The 20,416-nt window shown below is 37.2% G+C and overlaps 1 protein-coding gene across 5 annotated transcripts in view; it reads left to right on the top strand.

Moving 5' to 3' along the window:
- The window catches only part of PCDH15 (protocadherin related 15), a 1,661,037-nt gene that overhangs the window by 1,550,851 nt on the left and 89,770 nt on the right, over positions 1-20,416 (top strand). For all 5 annotated transcript variants that reach the window (XM_089314076.1, XM_089314072.1, XM_089314075.1 and 2 more), the window contains one exon: positions 2,385-2,512. In XM_089314076.1, coding sequence (XP_089170202.1) covers positions 2,385-2,512 — 128 coding nt within the window. The remainder of the gene's footprint in view (positions 1-2,384; positions 2,513-20,416) is intronic.

Here is a 20,416-nt window from a genome sequence, read left to right as displayed (position 1 = left end):
CCTCCTTCTCTTCAAATAAATATATGCTTGACAGTGAGAGAGAAATAAAGGATGTAATGACCAAACTGATATGAAGTTAGGGTTGGGAGGTAAGAACGAAGACAGTGCTGGGTTGTTCCTCTTGGCAAGTTGTACTACATTTTAAATGTCTCACCCCTTTTAAAGAAAAAGGATGACATCATTAAGCAGTATATTTTCTGAGACTTCTTTCATTCTTAGAGATCTGAAAAGAACAGAAGACGGAGTTCCTATATTTCTGACTAAAGGAGAAAATAAATGATTAGAAAGTATGTCTAGTTTAGGATTTCTCTTTTTTAGAAAAACACTAAATGTAGAGTTGTTAGTGCTTTTGATTACAGTGGCAAACATTATCTGCTGGTAAGGTAAAAATGGGTTTATTTTGAAAGAATTTTGGTTAGTGATGGTTGGGTTACAAGCCAGAGCCCTGGCGCTGAAGGATAGGGAAGCGTCATCTGTCATGGCTCCACTTCCTTGCAAGCATCTGTCTCTGTGGACCTTGTGTATTTTCCCTCTGGATTCCAGCTCCTCCAACTGTAGTAGGAAAGAGAAAATTAAGAGGGAAAGCAAAGCCGTAGCAGCAAGGCAGGGGCAGCACATTGAAGTGAACTTTCTTTTCTCTGACCCTTCCCAGGGCAAGCACAAAGCCTGGATCTGAATTCTTACTAAGATGAGGAAAGTTGATCTCTGATTTATTTAATCAACAAAGACATCTTGTAACGTATGATTAACTCTTATGTTACTAGCTAGTATGAATTATTATAAGTTTGAGAGAAACCATGGAAACAAGAGTAAAATGCCAAAATAAGAGTCCCTGAAAAATAGCTTAGAGATTAGTTGTGTGTGCCTGTATTTGATCATAGTTGAAATGCATCAGAAAAGTTTACTTCAGTAATGCCTTGGAATACTTATTTGAATCTACTTTTTGCATAATTAATAATCACTTATTTCCTGTGCAATCTGGTTGTAAATTATATAAATATGTGTATCAGATTCTTTGACAAGGATTATTCTTGGATTAGTGACAAGTGCCATATTTCTCATTAAAGTTATAATTTGGGGAAGGATATTTAACATTTGATGATGAAATGTATTTTGTATATTTAATGTAATTTAAAAGTTAAAATGCTGCATTTGTGAGTGATATGATTAATATTTCTCCAGGTATAATGCATTTTTTCAAGAAATGTTAACCAGTAATATTGATGACCCTAATGCATGATAAAACTCATTTTCCTTTGCAGAAGCAGTGTTATACTGTCATTGCTTACATTTAGTATCAAAACAAAAATATTACAGTTTGTTAAGAGAAAACAATTTATTGTTTTAGATATAAAGATGAGAAAAGTGCTTTTTAGTTTATGTCAGTTTCTATTATTTCATAAGGAGTTAATACCCAACTATTTGTTTCCTTTTTGTGTAATTAATAATGTGTATGAAATGTTTATGACTTAGACTGGAGCTGTTTCATTTAAATTAACAGAACACAATTCTTTAGTACCTATTAAAATGAATAAAATCAATTACCAAGACTATAATTTAAAAAAAAAGAAATAGCACTGAGTAGCATTATTACACCAGAAGCACCATTATCAGTGTTTTATGAGTTTTGGGGTATTAAATATCCATTTAGAAATGACATTCTGATGAAGTTATTTCCTTTGTTATTTTCAAATATGGTAATTATTCCAGTGTTTTTTAAAAACTTGATTTGAGAGACAGGATACAGACAGACTGAAAGAGCTCCCTTCTAGATGACTCACAATGCCCACAACTTGCAGTGCTGAGCCAGGCCAAAGCCAGGAGCACAGACATCAGTAGGGTCTTTTAGATGAGTGTCAGGAACTCAATTATCTTCATCTTCACCTTCACCTCCTGTCTCCCATGATCTACATTAGCCAGAAGCTGGAAATGACAGTGGGACTCCAACTCAGAAACTGATACAACTCACGGGCATCTCAGTCATTAAGCTTAATGTTTGTTGCCTGGTACATTTGTTTTTTGACAGGTAGAGTTAGACAGTGAGAGAGAGAGACAGAGGGAAAGGTCTTCCTTCCATTGGTTCACCCCCAAAGTGGACGCTACGGCCGGCTGGCCAGCACTTTGCAGCCGGCATGCTGCGCTGATCTGAAGCCAGGAGCCAGGTGCTTCCTCCTGGTCTCCCATGCAGGTGCAGGGCACAAGCACTTGGGTCATCCTCCACTGCCTTCCTGGGCCACAGCAGAGAGCTGGACTGGAAGAGAAGCAACTGGGACAGAATCCAGCGCCCCGACTGGGACTAGAACCCGGGGTGCCGGCACTGCAGGTATGCCTGGTACATTTTTTCAACGAACAATAACTAATGAAAAAAAATTTTTATGTTCCAGGCAATACAGCTAAAGTCTACATTGAGATTCAGGATGAAAATGATCATCCTCCAGTGTTTCAGAAGAAATTCTACATTGGAGGTGTATCTGAAGACGCAAGAATGTTTGCTTCTGTGCTTAGAGTGAAGGTATGAGAAAATGTATTAAGATACTGAATTAAAGTAAAAGCAAAGAGCTCAAGTTTTATAGAGAAATTATAGTAATGTAGTTTGTATTTTATTTAAAATGCCCCAAATGGAGACATATGAGTATATTTATATAGACTAAAAATGAATTAATTATATGAGGCGAATATGAAGCAACTTGTGCATTATTTTTACTACAAACACGAGAACAAATTACATATGTTTTATACTGAATAAAGTATTGGTATATTTTTTGCATGATTTGACTCCCCACCTTATACATGTATTCAAACCCTAAATTTTTTTTTTTTTTTTTTTTGACAGGCAGAGTGGACAGTGAGAGAGAGAGACAGAGAGGAAGGTCTTCCTTTGCCATTGGTTCACCCTCCAATGGCCGCCGAGGCCGGCGCGCTGCGGCCGGCGCACCGCGCTGATCTGATGGCAGGAGCCAGGAGCCAGGTGCTTTTCCTGGTCTCCCATGGGGTGCAGGGCCCAAGCACCTGGGCCATCCTCCACTGCACTCCCTGGCCACAGCAGAGAGCTGGCCTGGAAGAGGGGCAACCGGGACAGAATCCGGCACCCCAACCGGGACTAGAACCCGGTGTGCCGGCGCCGCTAGGCGGAGGATTAGCCTAGTGAGTTGCGGCGCCAGCCTCAAACCCTAAAATTTTAATTCAGTAATTATTGGGTTGCAAGGCAGGGCCTTTGGGAAGAGATTCAGTGAAATTAGATTGCTATGTGCAGTTCCACAAATGCATCATGACGGTTTGGAGGGCAAGAACCTCTGCAGAGGACACTCTCTGTCTCTCTCTACTCTCTGGCTGCCACGTGATCTTCTTGTGTGTATTCCGCCATTGATCTTCCTCTTTGTATGCCACAGTAGTGGGACTGAAAAATCTTGGTCTGTGACCACCCAAACTGCACTGAAACAAGCCTTTTTACTTCATAAGTAGCTATGTAGCTTCTCTCATGTATTTTAGTTGCAGTAATGAAAAGCTGAACAATTCATGTGTAAAAATGTATGTTTTCAGATAGGCTTAATTCAAGATAAGTCCAAATAGCATCAAAATTGAGTGTATAATGACAAATATAAAATCATTTTTGAAATAGAAAAATATTTAAATTTTGCTATGATTTTCCCTCAATTTTCAAAATTTATAGTGCTGTTTAAATGAATATAAAATATCACTACTAAATTTAGTAGTTTAAAAAGTTTAAAAAATCTTTACATTTCAGAAATAGCTTCCCTAGCCTATTAGAATTTTTAAAAGTAAATGTAAGATGAAAATCCACCATAGCCAATTGTACTCTAGTTATTCTCAGATATGTTAAAACATGATAGAGTATAAGTAATTGATTTACTACTAGTAGTTGTAATCATTTTATTACAAATAAGTTTTTAAATGTTTCATGTTACCAGAGGAAGAGGTTAGAGGTGAGAACACTTTAGATGATCAGTTACAGAGTTATTTTATAAAATTATTTATTACTCATTTTATTAGCTGTGCAGATGCAAACACCAAATTATCCATAGAAAAACTGGCTTTGTGTTGCTTCAAGTAGTTACCTTTCTTTCCCTATTACCAAGAGCACCCTGTTGAGAGAACTTCTTACATGTTGTATTGTTCCAGCCATCCTGAGCAAGAAAAAGAAATGTAAAGCAAACAAATAAAGCCTGTGTGTTTTGCTTGCAAAATAGAACATTCACAAAGACAAGTACTAACTCCTGATTTGAATTACCAGTTACACCCAAATGTAGTCTACACATTTGTCAATCAGACTACATTCAATCTATGATTTACAAGCTAACAGTGCTTTGTGTATTTTAGTTTCATTAACTATTATTGTTAGTTAGCCAGGAAATAATTTTGAGGGCTTGTAGTGTGGTAAGCACTATGCTAGATGTTTGATACAGAGCACTTGAAAAATAATCAGACAAAAACCCAAAATTCCCACTCTAGTAATGCAACAAATTTTATGGATAAACAAATGAATCAATAATATCAGTAGCAATTAAATAGAAAGGCGTAGAGTGCCTTTTTTGGTAATATAGTATTTTTTTTCCAGGGGGAAAAAGGGCTTGGTACAGGGAGGACCACAGTGGTGACTTTTCAGATAAGAAAGTCAAAATAGAGTTCTCAGATGGGAAAAACTGAAATTTCTAATAGTAAAAGATCAGGAGGAGAATGGGAATCCATCAAAAGGTGGTGAGAAGTTGCTGCCATGAGGAAACAGGAAGATTAGGAAAATACAAAGTCCTTGAACCGTGTGACTGACACAATCGATATTGGTTTCCACCAAAATACAGTTATCTTTATATTCTATTTTTCTATGAACTTTTTACATTCCTCTCATATTGTGATGAAAAAAAGGAGGCAATAATCCAATAAACCAACATTCCATTAATAAAGTGGATTATTTAATTAGATACAATGATGACTACAGTAAGGATATTTGGTAGGTAGTTTTTTCAGTCTGCTCTGTAGTATTACAACAAAATATTATTTTGTATTGCTATACAGGAGGTTTGTTTATCTTACAGTTTAGGAGGCTGCAGGTCCAACATCATTCTGCAGCTGCCTCTGTGTGACCTGTGGTGAATGGTGGATAACTGGGAGGATGTAGTAGGCACATGTGTGTGAAAGTACAAACAAGAAAGCAAGCTGAGAAGCTGCAATTGCTGTATAGCAACTCATTCTCATGAGACATAATCCAGGCCGGCGCCACAGCTCACTAGGCTAATCCTCCACCTCGCGGCGCCGGCACACCAGGTTCTAGTCTTGGTCGGGGCGCCGGATTCTGTCCTGGTTGCCCCTCTTCCAGGCCAGCTCTCTGCTGTGGCCAGGGAGTGCAGTGGAGGATGGCCCAAGTGCTTGGGGCCTGCACCCTATGGGAGACCAAGATAAGTACCTGGCTCCTGCTATCGGATCAGCGCGGTGCACCAGCTGCCATTGGAGGGTGAACCAATGGCAAAGGAAGACCTTTCTCTCTGTCTCTCTCACTGTCCACTCTGCCTGTCAAAAAAAAAAAAAAAAAAAAAGTAATCCAGTCTCAGCAGTCTTGAACTCCTCCAAGGAGAAGACACTAATAATCTGAGAAGCCTTTAACTCCTTCCAAGGAGATACCATAGTAACCTAATAACCTCCCAAAAAGATCCAACACTTTCAATACAGTTAAATTGGAGAACAAGCTTCCAGCACACGAAAAGTCAGGGGACAAACCACATCCATAGCATAGCAGTGGGATTATCCGTTGGCATGTACTTTAGAAGAATTGGGATCAGTGGCAAAGGATGCGGAATAATGCTGTACAAACTGCGATTGAAAGATACAAGAATGCTACCAACTTCCTCTAGGCTCAGAGTTTTCTGAAATATGTGACCCAGTACTCATGACAGCTCTGCGAGTATCTTCTGTAAATAAAGGGTGTAGGGAAGGAACACACAATTTCATGTAAATTAAGAGGGGAGCTGAAATAGGTGATTTTGCTGATGTTGGACTTTGAATCTTAGGAGGTCTTAGGGAAGTTTGCTGGTGGGGATAAAAGTGATATGAGAAGTTGGGTCATAATAGGGTGTAGGGTTGTCTGAAGCCTTATGGGAAAAATACTGGGTGGTAAGATAGATTCCACTGAGAATACCTGGACTTCTTGGGATGAGAAAAGCAGATAAATGATTGGTTATTTCTGCAGAACTACTGATTTTGTGTGTATGGATGGGGGAGATTAGCAATGCAATGTTGTGCCATAATAGCCAGTTTAATCATGACAGCACAAACTTCCCTGTGGATTTTTAGGAAGGAAACATTTCAGTTAGTGGAAGAATATAAAAGTTTTCCCAGAGGACCGATAATTTGAGATTGGAACTGAAGTGTGGTTGATTTTCTCAATGTGAAGCTTAGATGAGGAAGAATAGCCTAAGCCAAGAAACCAAAGAGAGTCAAAACCTGTAAGATTCAATGTCCAGAGCGTATTTGTAGAGCAGTAATAAGAGGTGAGGGGCGGAATCAGTGAGAGAAATATCGAATCTTTTGTGATCAACATTTTCGGTCGCTGCTTTTTACTTGAGTCCTAGAATCCTCTCCTTTCTGGAATTATTATGAGTAAAAGTTGAGCAAATCAATCCTTTTCATTTCATATTTAGAGCAGCCAAAATGTTATTGGAAATAGCATTGCATTAGAGAGAACTAAGCTGTGGTGTTCAGAAGAAAGATAATTTAAAAAAAAAATCTGGAAGTAGTCCAGAATTCTGAAAGAGGCTTTTAAATGAACTACTCTATGGAATTAGTGTCGCTCCCCCTCTTAATGGAGGAACGACACCAAACCCTGCCTAGGCTTCATATCCGAGTCACGGCACCATTATGTCGCTCCCCCTCTTCGTGGAGGAATGACACAGGACCCTGCGCTGTTCTTTTGTCTGCTCGGCCCTCCCCGGGTTTGCTGTTGGTTCTTCCCGGGTTGGCTACCGTCCCTTCCACCTCCGTGGAAGGGCGGTTCCCCCTGCCACATTCCCCACTTCCACGGGGGAGCGGCACACCACCGGCCGGCTCTCTTGGGGGCTGCACAGGTGTTATTCGGATAGATGTTCCTGGTGCATGTTGTCTCTCTCCTCCTTTATAGTCCTCTTCCACCAATCCCAACTCTGCTACCCACACGCCGAGTACGCTGCTCTCCTCCAATCAGGAGCAGGTCCTACAGTTTATTGGTTGAACTGGAGGCAGCTGTGTAGAAGCTGTTTCTCCCTTCTCAGCGCCATATTGTGGGAGAGCAGATGCATAGAATAAGTCTTAATTCCAGTAACTTAGTCTAGTCCAGGTTGCTCCCAGTTGCTCCCAACAATTAGGGTAATGTTAAATTTTGTCTACCATGTGTGCAAGTCTGTTTTTTAGTTCACCTTGAAGTGCAGAATGATAAAATTGAAATTTCAGAGAAAATGCTTTGTATAAGCAAGGGAAGACATGTTGCATAGGAAAGGATAAAAGAAGTAATATGAGACTTTGAAATATGAATGAAGAAAATTATAGTAACTGTAAATATGGGTAGTGCATTCAGGACATAATTAAAATATTATAGTAAAGGTAAGACAAAAAACATCATTGTTAAAATGAATCACTCAAATCAGTAATAGTAAAATTAACTAAGTTGCCTATCTGCTCTCAAGTGTCCTATCTTTTTTTTAAAAAACTTTTATTTAGTAAATATAAATTTCCAAAGTACAGTTTATGGATTACAATGCCTTTTGCCCCCTACAACTTCCCTCCCACACACACCCCTCCCATCTCCCACTCCCTCTCCTATTCCATTCACATAAAGATTCATTTTCAATTATCTTTATATACAGAAGCTTGATTTAGTATATATTAAGTAAATATTTCATCAGTTTGCACTCACAGAGAACATAAAGTGTAAAATACTGTTTCAGTACTAGTTATAGCATTAATTCACATTGAACAACACATTAAGGACAGAGATCCTACATGAGGAGTAAGTGCACAGTGACTCCTGTTGTTGACTTAACAATTTGACACTCTTGTTTATAGTGTCAGTAACCTCCCTAGGCTCTAGTCATGAGTTGCCAAGGCCTCTTGAGTTCGCTGACTTTGATCTTATTAGACAAGGTGATAGTCAAAGTGGAAGTTCTCTCCTCCCTTCAGAGAAAGGTACCTCCTTCTTTGATGGCGCATTCTTTCTATTGGCATCTCACTCTAATAGATCTTTCATTTTCATTTAGGTCCTTTTTTTTTTTTTTTTTTTTTCCAGAGTGTCTTGACTTTCCATGCCTAAAATCCTCTCATGGGCTCTTCAGCCATATCCAAATGCCTTAAGGGCTGATTCTGAGGCCAGAGTGCTGTTTAGGACATCTGCCATTCTATGAGTCTGCTGTGTATCCCGCTTCTCATGTTGGATCGTTCTCTCCCTTTTTTACTCTATCAGTTAGTATTAGCAGACACTAGTCTTGTTTGTGTGATCCCTTTGACTCTTAGTCCTATCAGTGTGATCAATTGTGAACTGAAATTGATCACTTGGACTAGTGAGATGGCATTGGTACATGCAATCTTGATGGGATTGTATTGAAATCCCCTGGCACATTTCTAACTCCATCATTTGGGGCAAGTCCGATTGAGTATGTCCCAAATTGTACTTCTCCTCCCTCTCTTATTCCCACTCTTATATTTAACAGGGATCACTTTTCAGTTAACTTTAAACACCTAAGAATAACTGTGTGTTAATTACAGAGTTCAACCAATAGTATTAAATAGAACAAAAAATACTAAAATGGTTAAAGTATTACATTGTACATCAACAGTCAGGACAAGAGCTGATCAAGTCACTGTTTCTCATAGTGTCCCTTTCACTTCAACAGGTTTCCTTTTTTGTACTTGGTTAGTTGTCACCAATCAGGGAGAACATAGGATATTTGTCCCTTTGGTACTGGTTTATTTCACTCAGCATGATGTTTGTCCTATCTAAAATGAATGAGAACTTGTTAGAAGTTCATTTTTATAGAAGATGCATATTTTGTTTCTACTGTGTCTTCAAAATACAGATGTAGGCAAAACGGACTGTCCCCTGTCGTTAAGGAGTTAACATTCTAGTAAAGTTGACCCCAAAGAAAGTAAATAAATATGTAAGTGATAATTAAGTCAGAGTGAACAAAATACCTAACATAGTTTCACTTAATGCTTATTACTACACTCAGTGCAAAATAATATAATTGCGATTTAGATGAAGGTAAGTTTTAAATTATTTGATTTATAACGTGTAACATTAGGTGAAGAGTCTGGGTTTTAGTGCTTATATCATCAAAATGAGGCAAGCATTCTTAAGTGAATTCTTGCTGTTCCTCATACTTAGAAGTCTAATTTTACTCAGATTATCTGTTGTTATCCTTGTTTCAGGGGAGTTAACCCCTACTCTAAGGTGGTGAAAAGTGACTGTTCTGAGCCAGTTATATTAGGGACACACATGTTGGCAATCATCTCCTTCCGCACATGTGTATTAAGAGGAAGCTGGATTGGAAGTGGAGTAGCAGGGGCTTGAACCAGTCACTCTATTGTGGATCTGGGCATCCCCAGTGGTAGTTTAACCTTCTACATCCTGATGCTTGCCACCAGAAAGAACATTTATTTAAAATATATAAGCATTTTAAATAGATACATAGTCTCAGTAGCCTGCCTTGATGAGGCAGAGGCCAGGAGCCAGGAACTCCATCAAGGTCTCCCACATGGTGGAAGGGACCCAAATACGTGGCCACCTTCACTGCTTTCTGAGGCACATTGTTAGGGAGCTGGATCAGAAGTAGAGAAGCCAAAATTCAAAGTGGTGATCCAGTACGCCTGTTCTACCACGTTGCTAAGCGCTCTCCAGGAAAGAACCCTTTAAAAAGCAACTACATATCCAGTAAAACAGAATATTGGAAACATTATGAAAATGTATCGAATACCTGTAGCAGTTTTCTGTGTGAGGTAAGAAAGATGAAGCTTTGAATGTTAAATTTTGTTTCCTCTGGAATTCAGGGAAATCTTAGTGGATGAATATCACTTATTTAATAATAATCCTGCAAATAATTTGTTTTTTTCCTGAGACATACAAAGCTATTACCTTATTTTAGACTACACAATTATTTAAATAAATAAATTATTTACAGTCAATTAAGTAAAGCAAGTAACTTAAAGCTAAACAAAAAAATAAAATAAAATAAAATTCTTACCGATGAAGTTCCTGTAATTATTCATTATTATATTGCTGAGAAAAAATGATGATCAGCAAGATTAATTAACTTTCCCAGCATCTGTATGCTTATAGCCAATAACATCAGAATGTGAAGTTATCTCAACCTTAGTTCAAGTTTTTTTGTTTGTTTTGATTTCTACATTGTGTTACTTCCAAAGAGAGGTGTAGAGTAAAGTCTTGGCTGAAAATTGGATGACATATTCATTTTTTTTGAAAAATTAGGAGGTAATTCATGACATAATTAATTATTTTTCAAATTGTGATAGCTTCAGTAGATGGTGGTGTTGCCCACTAGGGCTACAAATAAGATTGGAATTCCAAAGTAACTTTCAAATTAATGTTTTCAAGTTTGTTACATTTGTTTTAACTATAACATCAGCCTTATTTAATATAAAATATAGGGAGAAGTTAAATGTGATCAAGAGTAATAAAAAAGAAAATCTGTCTGTTATAATGATCTTTTCCAGACATTAACACAGTAAGAATTATTCTTTTCCTGTACGAGTTGCAAAATATGAAAATTTGTAAATTTGTAGAGAAATGGAATTGTTGACTTGATAAATACTGAAACTAAAAAAAGATTTTTGAAAAGTGTATCTGGATTATTAAAGATGTTATATTTAAGAAATCGATGTAAAATGGAAATTAAAGTTTTGAAAAAGTAGCAATAAGGAGAGTATACTCACTCTAAAACTGCCAATTCTTAATTACATTTTAAAATAAACATATCCTGTTTAATCCCTTTTATTAACACAACAATATGAAGATATTTTGTTTGTATTTTAAAATTTTATTTTATCTATATGTTGGATATACAGTACATATGAAGTTGCTTTTTTGTGTTTGGCGTGAGGTAGGGATAATTTTGTTTTTATGTGGATAGATCCAAAACCATTTTTTAAAAGGACATGTTTTCTGCACTAAGGAAAGCTCTCTCTCTTTTTTTTTTTTTTTTTTTTTTATAAATCACAGCCTTTATATAAAGGTTTGTTTCTGCATATATTATTCTCTTTCATTGATCTATCTTTTCACCTTTCCATCAATAACCTATTATCTGAATTACTTTAGTTTATAGTGTCTGTAGTCTAAGTTTCATGTTAGTATTTTTAGCTTCAGGATTGTGTTTTTCTTGGCCTTTGCTCATTACCATATAAAGTTAAAATCAGCTTATCAGTTTCTCCAGGTTACATTTTATTCTAGGATACTAATTAGGGTCTATTGATTCTGCAGATCTATTTTGGGAAAGTATCATCTTTGAAATATTGAGCAGAGGCAATGATACTTACTGCAAGGTGTCCGGCGCATAACGAATCTTCCCAGGCAGAATTAATTCACAGACTTTTATTGGGATTCTGCTCCCGGGCGAGGTTCCCTGTCCCAACAGAGGGGGACTGGGGAAGTCCCATGTCAGAGATTGGGAAGGCTCCTTTTATAGATTCAGGGCATGGGGGTTAAAGGTCGAGGCAGGTCTGATCCTCATTGGTTGACCTTTCGGCACCTGCGGGGACCTTGACAAGGAATTTTCTTCCCGGGAAGTGCAGGTAGGGACTCTCCATTCCCGGAAGTATAGGCCTTCCCGCCTTGCGGATCCCAAAGCTACCACTTACTATCATGTCGTGGTGGGCCTGGGTTCAGGCTCTTTTCTCCAATGCATGGAAAGATTTTGACAATGAGACATAGGTAAAGGCCACCAGATAAAGATTTTCTGCTGCATGAAAATGGTGAGGGGTGGTTGGCTAGTGCAGGAGGCTGAGGCTCAGGCCATGCTACAGAAAAATGTTGGTAACAATGCCTCCTTGCTAGTAAGCTCTCTGCTTCCCAGAGCCTGAATTTATACAGAGCAGCTAAACTGCTTCTTCTATGATAAATAGCTTCAAGAGAGGTTGTATGTAGTTTTTGTTGGAAAAAAATATTACTAATCTTTTACTGTATATTCTCTTATTTCCGACAACAAAATAAGTTGTAGATGACAAATTGCTTCAGCATTTCTGAGGTTATGATTTTTATTTATTTGAAAGGAAGATGAGGAGGGAGAGAGAGAAAAAAAAAAGAGAGAGAGAGAAAGGGAGGGAGAAAATTGTCCACCTGCTTGTGACTCCCCAAATGACTGCAGCAGTGAGAGGTGAGTCAGGCCAAAATTGCAAGCTTGAATCTTAATCTGGATCTCCCACATTGATGGCAGAGACCCAGCTATTTGAGACAATACCTACTGTCTCCCAGGGTACCCACTAGCAGGAAAGTGGAATGGAAGGAAGATGATGATTTGAATTCAGTCATTCTGATATCAGATGTGGGTTCCCAAGCGCTGGCAACATAATGGCTTTGCCAAATACCCACATCTTTTGTATTTTTTTAATAAAACAAAAAAAACTATGTTTTCTTTTTGTTTTGTTTTGTTTTGTTTTCTTTTTTTTAACTTTTATTTAATGAATATAAATTTCCAAAGTACAGCTTATGGATTACAATGGTTTCCCCCCAATAACGTTCCTCCTACCCACAACCCTCCCCTTTCCCACTCCCTCTCCCCTTCCATTCACATCATGATTCATTTTCGATTCTCTTTATATACAGAAGATCAGTTTAGCATACATTAAGTAAAGATTTCAACAGTTTGCTCCCACACAGAAACATCAAGTGAAAAATACTGTTTGAGTACTAGTTATAGCATTAAATCTCAATGTACAGCACACTAAGGACAAAGATCCTACATGAGGAGTAAGTGCACAGTGACTCCTGTTGTTGACTTTACCAATTGACACTCTTGTTTATGGCATCAGTAATCACCCTAGGCTTTTGTCATGAGCTGCCAAGGTTATGGAAGCCCCTGAGTTCACTGACTCTGATCATATTTAGACTAGGCCATGGTCAAAGTGGAAGTTCTCTCCTCCCTTCAGAGAAAGGTACCTCTTTCTTTGATGACCCATTCTTTCCACTGGGATCTCACTCACGGAGATATTTCATTTAGGTTCCCCCCCCCCCCAGAGTGTCTTGGCTTTCCATGCCTGAAATACTCTCATGGGCATTTCAGCTGTATCTGCATGCCTTAAGGGCTGATTCTGAGGCCAGAGTGCTGTTTAGGACATCTGCCATTCTATGGGTCTGCTGTGTATCTCACTTCCCATGTTGGATCATTCTCTCCCTTTTTTACTCTATCAGTTAGTATTTGCAGACACTATTCTTGTTTACGTGATCCCTTTGGTTCTTAGTCCTATCATTTTGATCAATTGTGAACAGAAATTGATCACTGGGACTAGTGAGATGGCATTGGTACATGCCACCTTGATGGGATTGAAATGGAATCCCCTGGTATGTTTCTAACTGTACCGTTTGAGGTAAGTCAGCTTGAGCATGTCCTGAATTGCACATCTCTTCCCTCTCTTATTCCCACTCTTATATTTAACAGTGATCTCTTTTCAGTTAAGTTTCAGCACTTAAGAATAATTGTGTATTGATTCAGTATTCAACCAAAAGTATTAAGTAGAACAAACAAAAAAAAAATACTAAGAGGGATAACATATTAAGTTTTTTTCTTATTACATATATTTATAAGTTTAAAGGAATAGTGGGGAGAAAGTTCAGATCCCATTAAAGCACCATAATACACTGCAGGAAAAAAAAAACTCATAAATCAAACTAGATATAAAATTTGAAAATTCAGAAGCATTAAAGGAAGATTATTCAACTTTATGGTAATTTTAAGGTGTTCTTCATGGGAGAATAATTCTTCATGAATTATATTCTCCATGGAAAAAAGGAGATAATGGTTTATATTTTTGTCCTTGGTCTACATGGTTACTCCATTTCCTTTTAAATATTGTTAATCTTTTATTCAGCTAATATTAAGGAAATCTCTACTTTTCATGCTTGACGAGGCAGTGCCACACAGTATTATGATTTCTAGCAGGAATGAATGCAGGAAAGGTTAAATACAATATTGTTGGTGTCAGTGATTGGTAGATGCCACTGATCAAAGGTTGTTCATAGATCTGGAAGAGCAAGGAGGTTGGTGGAGGGGAGGAAAGTCAGGTTGAATAAGTGCATAGGTTTACTCTGGGTCTTGGTTTCCGAATCCATGTAGAGTGATATTTGGACCTGAAAACTATGAAAGCAGTCAGGTTCCCAAATCCAAGACTTATGAACATAGACTGAGGCCTCATGCATCTTTTATAATATTGAGTACTAAAAAGGATTGCAAAGGGGACAGAAACAAGAGTTAAAGGAACAGTGTGAATCTTAGGCAGGTATAGATTCCTGCAGCATCAGGCACAAAACAAACATCACAGGAAGTGATAAGCAGTGCTCAGACATACATAACATCTAAAAAGGGCAAGACCAATTAGTACTGGAATACCCTATTTTGAGGGAGAGTCTCTTTATGGACTTACTATTCTGTGTCAGAGCTAGAATGTGAGACAGGACTGAATTCAAAGGTATCTCCTTTGCCCGCCCCTAAAAAAGTACACCCGTGGGCAGGAAATGAGTAGTAATTACTCCATCAAAATATGAAATCTGAATCAGAATTACTAATTGAACTTTTCATTTAAGTGGCTGTTGACTTAATCAACTGTTAGGAAAATGCTAAATCCCAAGTGCATTTAAAATAAGGCTAATGAATATGGAACAAAAGGAACATGAAAGGAAGTTTTAATATTTAAATCTATACTTCTTTCCTAAAAGCATAATAAGGAAGAAACATAGGGATTTATAATTTAATCTTGCATGGGCTGTATAACCTTGAACATATTCTATAAGTATCAGAAAAATGATGCCTACAATTTAATGAATATCTTTGACTATAAGCAAATAAAACACATTTATAGCACTGAGTGCGGTTCCTGGCTCCCTAAAATTTCTGAATGAACATTTGCAATCATTACGAGCTATTGTATCTGTATTCTTTTTACATGTAAGTAATAGTAATCTCAAAATCAAAATGTTCTAAATTCAGGATGCATAGCACACACAAGTTATTAAAACCACAATTCTATTGAACTGTCAGTTATTTTATCATTGCCCTTGAAACCAATAGTGGGTGTATCATTTTAGAATCCACCTTTAGTATCAGCATGGAATGCTAATGATTTCTTACCTTAATGGAGAATAAGAAATAACTGTAAGAAGCTGAAAGTTAACATAAGAGTTCCCTCCATTATGTCAAGGCTAAGTGAATTCTGTCTTTGAAGATAAAGCTTAGATTTATGTTCACTAAATTTTATCTGACTGAGGAATAATAAGTATTACTTTTCTGAATTATTCTATATTTTAAATGAAATAGTTGATTCTCTTATAAGAGCAATTTAATATTTAAATTTATGAAGCATTTTATGTGTTTTAAATCAGTTGTATTAGTATTGTCAAACTGTATCATAACATATTTTTGTATAGTTTACTTTTTTCAATAGTTATCCATGATGTTATTTATTTTTTCCTTTCAGAAAGCGTATACAATGTAAGGGGCAAATATCCTCAATATTTTCAAATGTGAGGTTCTGAGAAACAAATTCTAAGAGCGTAACTTGACAAACATAATAATTCAGATATCATCAGTATCAAGTTAACTGGGGAACTGTTTTTAAAAGAATAATAAACAAACAAAAACAAGGTATAATGAAGGATTTTGTTTCTAATTCTTGTTACTCTATACAACAGGATTTCATAGAACCCAGTGAGGTTATCTTACAGTAAGTAATAAAATATCTAAGTTGGAAAATTCTAAACATTGTTTTAAATGAAGTAAAATAATAATTGAAAAGGCATAAATCTGTTAAAACGTTTTTTTAAATATATTGAAAAAAAAACAGCAATTTTAGAAGCTTTACAGAGAACACTTATGTCCTTTGTTATTGACATGGCCAAATTCGCCATTTTTAAAAGTGAAGTATGCATCAATGGTTCTGAGAAGTAAAAAAAGTACCTTTGTAGATTATGTGATGAATTACCTATAAAAATAAAAAATGCAGCAGTTCTATCTCTGGCATTAATGAATCACAGCATGACACATAATCTTCCTGCCACCTCCTGAGCATATTAATGGTATGTTATGTTAATAATCATAGTGAAAATTAGGGGTAATTAATGAGAAAAGGAAACGAACACAATGAAGATGTGTATCTCACCTGCATTTATAAGCAACTGATTAGCACTCAATGCGATTAAAACACTGAGTTCTCTTTCAGCATGTCATCTAGAGGAGCAGCAGCACTAATTAGGACATAAGCACTTGATGCCCAGCCTGTGCCTGTGTTCTGCTCTCTCACAAAAGGAAAAATAAGGAAGAGTAGATCGCAGGTTTTAATTTTTTATTTACATAGGTGAACAAATTTCATGTATTATATATATTTAGATTCGGAAGTATAGTGACACTCTCACCTTACCCACTCTCCTATCCATCCTCCCTCCCTCCCTCCTTCCTTCCATTCTTAGTTTTTCTTTTAATTTTTACAGTGACATGCTTTCAGTTTATTTTATAATCACAAACTTAACACCCCACTAAACAAAGAATTCATTAGTAAGAAGTTAAAAAAAAAAAAAAGAAAACCGTTCCTCAGCAGTGCAGACAAGGGCTGAGATTGCAGATTTCAATGAAATCTACCAGTCAGTGCAGCTGTCCTCTCTGAAACAGGAAACTTGGTAATAAATCATTAGACCACCGGGGACTCCTCTCAGTACAATCAGTTTATTGGCAAAGCCTGCTTGAGGCTTGAGTTAAAAAAAAATTATATCATCTGCTCATGACCTTTGTGATTTAGGATCATTCTGGAATCTTGCACGATCCGTGGATGACACTTGAGGAATGAGTTTTGTTCTATCTATAAACCAGAGTTAAGAGGATAAAATGATACCCTATTCATGAATGAGACCAGTCAATGTAGCACAGTAGATGAACTTGCAAATTATTATTTTTTTCTCCACTCTTCCTTAAATATAATCTGTTTCATACTTCTTTTCAGTATTGACACTTTCTTGAATTGAATCATCCCAATCATTGTTAGTGTTAACCCCTAAGATCTGGCTGAAGAACCGTTTTGTATAATAGGGGGGTGGGCAGAGGCCACTAGAAGAAAGATTGGTCAGTGCTATTTTTTGAACAAATCAGAAGAACACAATCAAACTAAGGAAAAAATGTAGCAATTTTGTCAATTCAGGCTGTTATCTAGAAACTACTTCTCAAGTTTTAGTAATTTTGTAGTTTTACTGCAAGCTATGGATGTTTATATATTCATTTCAATACATAAAAAGAGAAAAAGTGCGCTCTTGCCCATTTTGCAATGCATATTTCTGGGGAGATGGTGCTAAATATTTGTAGATTATTTGCTTCTGTGTGAGGGACACCTATGTGGCAAAGCAACTTCCTCACTGTGATCCACTGAAACACAAGGTTTTATAAGGACAAGAATTATTTAGGAAATTTAAAAAAGGGTGATAAAAAGTAAAAAAGTAATTCTTTTTAAATGATTTTCATTGATTTGTGTGTGTGTGTATGTGCATGTGTTTTAATCCTCTTTCTGTTGTGTGGTTTTTAAAGTAAAACAAGTTGGAAAACATCCCCAGTGGCTGGTTAATGTGTTAATGATTTAAAATTCTAGTCACCAATTTATAAGGATGGTATGTCCTGGTTTACAGAGAGAATAACCGTACAAATACACATGTTTACATATGTGTATATGTGTGTGTACACTAAAAATTAGTAAAATATGTTTATAATTGTTAATCAATATGTTAATAAGTATGGACTGGCATTGGGGTAGAGCAAGTTAAGATGCTGGTTACAATGCCAGCATCCCTCATGAATGCTGGTTCAAGCCCTGGCTGCTCTGCTTTCTCTCTGGCCTCCTGCTAATGCGCCCAAGAAGGGAGGGAGTGACAGCCCAAGTACTGTGTTCCCTGCCACCTATGGGGGCCCCCAGGATGGAATTCCTGGTTCCCAGTTTCATCCTGATCTGGACCTAGTTATTGCCGCCATTTTGGGGGGAACAAAAACAGTGGATAAAATATCCCCCCCTCAAGACAGAAATGCTAATAATGCCTGTCGGTGCATTTAATTAAGGAGTTTTTAATATTAATGAGTTAATTTGAGTTCTGGTGTTTTTCTAATAATAAATAATTGACTATTAAATACATGTAGAAGGCTGTTGGTCATTTATATTTTTACAACTTTCAATCCTCAGAAGTTATAAACAACAAGAATAAATAAGTGTAAATTATTCAGGAATTTTTGAAAAATAAAACATTCTAATAATTTAGCAGAAGTATGCTAAGTTATTTTAGCCAATTGAGGGTTCACAATTATGCACAATTATTTCTAAAACTTTTATTTAATGAATATAAATTTCCAAAGTACAACTTATGGATTACAATGGCTTCCCCCCCATACTGTCCCTCCCACCCACAACCCTCCCCTTTCCCACTCCCTCTCTCCTTCCATTCACATCAAGATTCATTTTCAATTATCTTAATATACAGAAGATCAGTTTAGTATATATTAAGTGAGGATTTCAACAGTTTGCTCCCACACAGAACATAAAGTGAAAAATAATAGATGATTTTTTATTTAAATGATGATGAAATCAGATCAGACCTATTGTCATGTTTAATTCCAGTGAGGGTCAAGTTGGGAATTGATAATTTCTTTTTTTTTTTTTTACAGATCAGTTTAGTATGCATTAAGTAAAGATTTCAACAGTTTGCACCCCCATAGAAACACAAAGTGAAATATATTGTTTGAGTACTCGTTATAGCATTAAATCTCAATGCACAGCACATTAAGGACAGAGATCCTACATGAGGAGTAAGTGCACAGTGACTCCTGTTGTTGACTTTACAAATTGACACTCCTGTCTATGGCATCAGTAGTCTCCCTATGCTCCAGTCATGAGTTTCCAAGGCTATGGAAGCCCTCTGAGTTCTCCGACTCTTATCTTGTTTAGACAAGGTCATAGTCAAAGTGGGGGTTCTCTCCTCCCTTCAGAGAAAGGTACCTCCTTCTTTGAAGACCTGTTCTTTCCACTGGGATCTCACTCACAGAGATCTTTTGCCAGAGTGTCTTGGCTTTCCATGCCTGAAATACTCCCAGATCCGAATGCCTTTAGGGCTGATTCTGAGGCCAGAGTGCTATCTAGGACATCTGCCATTCTATGAGTCCGCTGAGCATCTCACTTCCCATGTTGGATCACTCTCCCATTTATTTATTCTATCGGTTAGTGTTAGCAGGTACTAGACATGTTTATGTGCTCCCTTTGACTCTCAGTCCTTTCATTATGATCAATTGTGAACTGAAATTGATCACTTGGACTAGTGAGATGGCATTGGTACATGCCACCTTGATGGGATTGAATTGGAATCCCCTGGTATGTTTCTAACGCTACCATTTGGGGCAAGTCAGCTTGAGTATGTCCCAAATTATACATCTCTTCCCTCTCTTATTCCCACTCTTATGTTTAACAGGGATCACATTTCAGTTAATTTTCAACACTTAAGAATAACTGTGTGATAATTACAGAATTAAACCAGTCATATTAAGTAGAACAGATAAAAAAAACTACTAAGAGGTATAATGTATTAAGTTGTTCATTAACAGTCAGGGCTATGCTGATCAAGTCACCATTTCCCATAGTGTCCATTTCACTTCAACAGGTTTCCTTTTTGGTGTTCAGTCAGTTGTCACTGATCAGGGAGAACATATGGTATTTGTCCCTTTGGGACTGGCTTAGTTCACTCAGCATGATGTGTTCCAGATTCCTCCATTTTGTTGCAAATGACTGGATTTCGTTGTTTCTTACTGCGGTATAGTATTCTAAAGAGTACATATCCCATAATTTCTTTATCCAGTCTACCGTTGATGGGCATTTAGGTTGGTTCCAGGTCTTGGCTATTGTGAATTGAGCTGAAATAAACATTAGGGTGCAGACCGCTTTTTTGTTTGCCAATTTAAATTCCTTTGGGTAAATTCCAAGGAGTGGGATGGCTGGGTCGAACAGTAGGGTTATCTTCAGGTTTCTGAGGAATCTCCAGACTGACTTCCATAGTGGCTTGACCAGTTTGCATTCCCACCAACAGTGGGTTAGTGTCCCTTTTTCCCCACATCCTTGCCAGCATCTGTTGTTGGTAGATTTCTGCAAGTGAGCCATTCTAACTGGGGTGAGGTGAAACCTCATTGTGGTTTGCATTTCCCTGATT

The sequence above is a fragment of the Oryctolagus cuniculus genome, chromosome 15, assembly GCF_051225735.1.
Source record: "Oryctolagus cuniculus isolate XC-2025 breed Fujian yellow rabbit chromosome 15, ASM5122573v1, whole genome shotgun sequence".
NCBI classification, from domain to species: Eukaryota; Metazoa; Chordata; class Mammalia; order Lagomorpha; family Leporidae; genus Oryctolagus; species Oryctolagus cuniculus.
Note: the sequence above shows the minus strand (reverse complement) of the source record. Positions and strands in the feature narration are given on the sequence as shown.